Below are 3,958 nucleotides of genomic sequence, written 5' to 3' on the forward strand. Positions count from 1 at the left end.
TCTTACAAAAATTAAGTGCCGTATCTTTCAGGATTAAAATATTCTAGATTATCCTCATTTTGTACCGAAATAGTGTGGTGCACAAATATGACCAGTGGCAGCAGCAACGTGCGAAAACGACTGAAGCTGCTCATTTGTGACCGTCGACGATCGGTCCCTACTGCTACGTAGTTCTTTATTCAAATAGTTTTAAAAGCTATACTTTTTAAAAAATGAAACATCTTGCATATCTAATATAATCATAAAAGTAAAGTATGGAATGTTGCTTCTACTATTTTTTTGGTTTATAGACGTAGCCGAGCGAATCATTTTACAGCCGCAGCTTCAAAGGCGCTTCATTGTACATGTATAATAGTGCGGTAAGTTTGGGGCGTCCAAGTTCTCATCGTGGTATGGGTACCGGAGTCACTGCGATGTTTATACTGTAGGCTTAGGATCAAAGAGACATCTAGTCGTCGTTAATGACCAAATAGAATCGTCTGCATCTCTTTGTCTATCTTGTGGATTTCCCCCGGCTGTTCATAGAACTGTCACTGTTTTTCACTTGTTCTCGATAGCCATCGCATTGTCGAGACCCGAAACGCACTTAAACGGGGTGTGCTTACATCATGTAATATGATTGTCACGCACTGGCTACACCCTTCACGATATTCCTCTCAGGGACACCGTAAGTTTCCAGTCATCAAGCGTCTGTGCCGCGCGTTGGTCAGTGGCGCCTGCTACTATTAATAAACCCCGCGAAAGAATGAGTTGGGCGCCACGAACCTGTGAACCAATCGTGCTGAACGTGAACGCCTTCGACGGCGCTGAGATCTTTGAGAGCGAGTTGCTGGCGACCGGCGTACAGTCCGCCAAGTGTAGCATCGAGACGACGGCGGCCTCTGGGCCCACGCCCCCCGCGTCCCAGTCCTCGGCGGCCTCACCGATGATGCGGCTCACGGCGTCGCTTAATGACGAGCAGCGTCGCTCGAGACACAACGCTAACGAGAGACGTCGCACGAACGCGCTTAAGGTGAGTGAAGTGGTCCCAACGCTCTTACTTGTATGACCCCTCCACGTGCTCATATGCCATGATCGTTATGATAACCTCAGACGCGGATATTGCAGATGCGCGAAGAAATGGAGGCGCTGGAGCGGCAGCGCGCGAGACTCAGACTCGAATCGTTGTCGCCGGCGCTTTTAGACACCATCGCTTTGATTGACCAACTCCGTCAGGAGCAGAAGGAGCTGCGTAAGAAACTGCACTCTTATGATATGCAGAACAGTACGTACCAGACTCTCCTGTCCGAATACGGAGCCTCTTCGTCGACGTCCGGGATCTCGGGCTCTCACTACGACGCTGAAGACGTGGACTCGAATGAGGACCGACTGGTGGAAGCGCCCATCTTCCAACGTGTGCTGTTTCGCCGCCCCTTGTCACTTGATGTCGTTATGGCGTGCGTCAAAGAAAGCTACGAAAGTATCATGGCCTTCCGTGCCGAGCGCGATTTCGAATCACTGGACACGGAGGTGTTAGGCTGGAGCGACAAGCGCATTCTGAACGCCAGCTCACTGCGGTTCATGCTCTCGCAACAATTCGAGCATGTCCCGCCGTCTGAGCTGGTGTACAAGACGTGGAACTTACTCACAGACTTTAAACTTTACCGTCACATGCAACCGCATACGGTGGCGCTGGAGATACTGCAGCGCGTGACGGAGGACTGCGCGATCGTTCGACTTAGTGTAAGCAACGGCAACAAAGTGCACCACTCGATTTTGCTGATTGCGCGTGGTCAAATCGACGGCGGATACCTCATCACATACCGCTCCATTCCGCTGTCCGAGGGCCAGCGGCAATTCGCTGCGATGGAGAGTAACTACGTGAACCTCTTCAACTGGTACACGTTCCTAGAGAAGACGACGCTCAAGGGTGACCCAGCTTGTGAGGTAACCTTCGGTGGCTGTGTGGAGAACCAGTCGATGGTGTATCTTCGCTATCTCATGATGGAGGTGGTGGCGGGTGTCGTGCGCTGGCAGACAGCAGTGGGGCACAACAAGTCCCGACTGACATACGGCTAAAGTGGCGCCAACGACGGATGAGAGGGCACGTGTAGTGATGTAAGTCGCCCGAGACACCCTGTAGCAGTATTTAAATTTTCCCGCGCAATAAGACTTAATAAAATGTCGGTAGAGCATCTTGAACTTCAAAATTCAAGCTTGAAGTGGCGGTAAGATTTTTCTTACCGTATGATTGGTAGATAATTGCGAGATGGCACTTCGTTGTCCTGTCCTTTATTAACCAATAGAATGTGCAAGATCCTTCAGAAATCGTGCTAATATACTGGAGCGACGAATAATAAAAAAAAAAAACCCAAAACGCTTACGAGCACTTAACCTCAGGAGCAGTGCAGGTGTTTTTGCTCCCCCAATTTGATTATAGTGCAGGTTCCACGTTTTGCTCGACCACCCGGATCGAATGAACACCACAGGTCCCCAGTTGACTGCTTGCTACAGATTTTGTTTGAAAAAAGTAAAAATAAAACATGGTACCGTAAGCATGCGGCATCTCCAACGTGGCATTCCTATAAGTCGATCGCGCTGTCGTCCTCGGACAGCAGGAACTCAACGTCAAGTGAGTTCTCAGCCAGGTCTCCAGGCGACGTTCGCACGGCGAGATCGTTGAGTGACGCCTGGTTGGGAGGCGACATGAGATAGAGCACAGTCTCGTAGTCCCCTGCAATCGGTAGCAGCGCGTTCGTTAAGTCGAGATCGCACATGTACTTGATGATCCTTTTATTGGAGGCGAAGAAGAAAGTGTCGCGAATCGGGTAGCAGATCTCTTGGCCAAGCAACTTGTTGCACAGGAGCTGATTGCCCAAAACGTGCGGGAACAGCTGCTCGATGGTCTTCTGCGAAACGCGTACCCGAAGATTCGCCTTGGTGGTCACAGCTAAAGTGTCCTCTGTATCCACGACACCGATGTCCACGAGCTCAAAGCTGAGCGAGTCGTGCCACGCAGCCCAAGCCGTCCAGCCGTTGAGTAGCGTACTCGCGCCCAGCACAAAGCGGCCGCACCAGTCGAAAACCTCAACGTACTGGTCCATGATACAGTTGAGAAACTCACACTGCGCATCGGGGGTGGGCTGGTAGGCCACAGCGAGTGCCCTTTTCTTTCCGGCGATAGCGGCTTCCACGGTCGCCGCGGGCATGCCGTGCCTGAATACGGTCATGTACTCACGCACGATCTTGGCGAGTGATCCGGAGACGGAGCCGCGTAACTGTAGACATTGTTCGTTGCGCAAGTTACGCAGGATCTCAAGGTCGCACACCTCCGTACGCAGTGCACGTACGACCGCCTGCAGATTCTCTGAGTACAGTTTCTGTCGTTCGCGGCATTGGCGGCTGCGCTCCGTCGACAGTGCGCGGACCTTGCCGGTTTTCTTCTTCTTGGCGGCGTCGGGTTGCTTCATCTTCTTGGTGGGCGCCCGCTTTTCGGGCCTCATGGTGGCGGTCACCAAGAGACGCGCGTCGTCTTCGTTGCTCGTGATACTTTGCATGAGTTTCGCTCGACGTGGTGCCAGCAACGACCGATGAGTCTTACGGCAGATGTTCGAAAGGCGCAGTTGGGCTGAGTTCGCAATTGGCAAAATGAGCAGCGCTTGGTGCTGCAACGGCGGTGGCGTAAACCCGTTGCTTGCAACGCTCCGGCGGGTTCTAAACTCTGCCGTTCGCAGGTGATCTGGTTTCTGCTTACATGAACTATTAATACTGTACAGGAGTGATACTGTATTCATACATGTAGACCGCGGAAGTGAAAGGGCGAACACTCCGCCCGTCTTCGCAAACGAATGAGCAGCGCACCGGCTCCTCTATGCTGGAAAGACGAGGCGAAATGAACACGAATCATGTGACTGCAAGTGAGTCGCAAGTGCTTGAGGATGCAGCGTGGTCGCAGCAGTTGAGCAAGCACTGCACTGCA

At 52.1% G+C, this 3,958-nt stretch overlaps 2 protein-coding genes across 2 annotated transcripts; one reads left to right on the forward strand and one right to left on the reverse strand.

The window, feature by feature from the left end:
- Positions 1-1,107: 1,107 nt before the first annotated feature.
- Positions 1,108-2,058, forward strand: PITG_18815 (uncharacterized protein; the record flags this gene model as incomplete). The annotated part of the gene is made up of 1 exon (XM_002997186.1): positions 1,108-2,058. One exon carries the CDS (start codon positions 1,108-1,110, stop codon positions 2,056-2,058), a length of 951 nt encoding a protein of 316 aa, XP_002997232.1.
- Positions 2,059-2,561: 503 nt separating this feature from the next.
- Positions 2,562-3,536, reverse strand: PITG_18816 (uncharacterized protein; the record flags this gene model as incomplete). Its single annotated transcript, XM_002997187.1, has 2 exons — positions 2,562-3,422; positions 3,495-3,536. The coding sequence occupies 2 exons, from the start codon at positions 3,534-3,536 to the stop codon at positions 2,562-2,564; spliced, it is 903 nt and encodes a 300-aa protein (XP_002997233.1).
- Positions 3,537-3,958: the final 422 nt, after the last annotated feature.

Source organism: Phytophthora infestans, genomic scaffold (assembly GCF_000142945.1).
Source record: "Phytophthora infestans T30-4 supercont1.82 genomic scaffold, whole genome shotgun sequence".
NCBI classification, from domain to species: domain Eukaryota; phylum Oomycota; class Peronosporomycetes; order Peronosporales; family Peronosporaceae; genus Phytophthora; species Phytophthora infestans.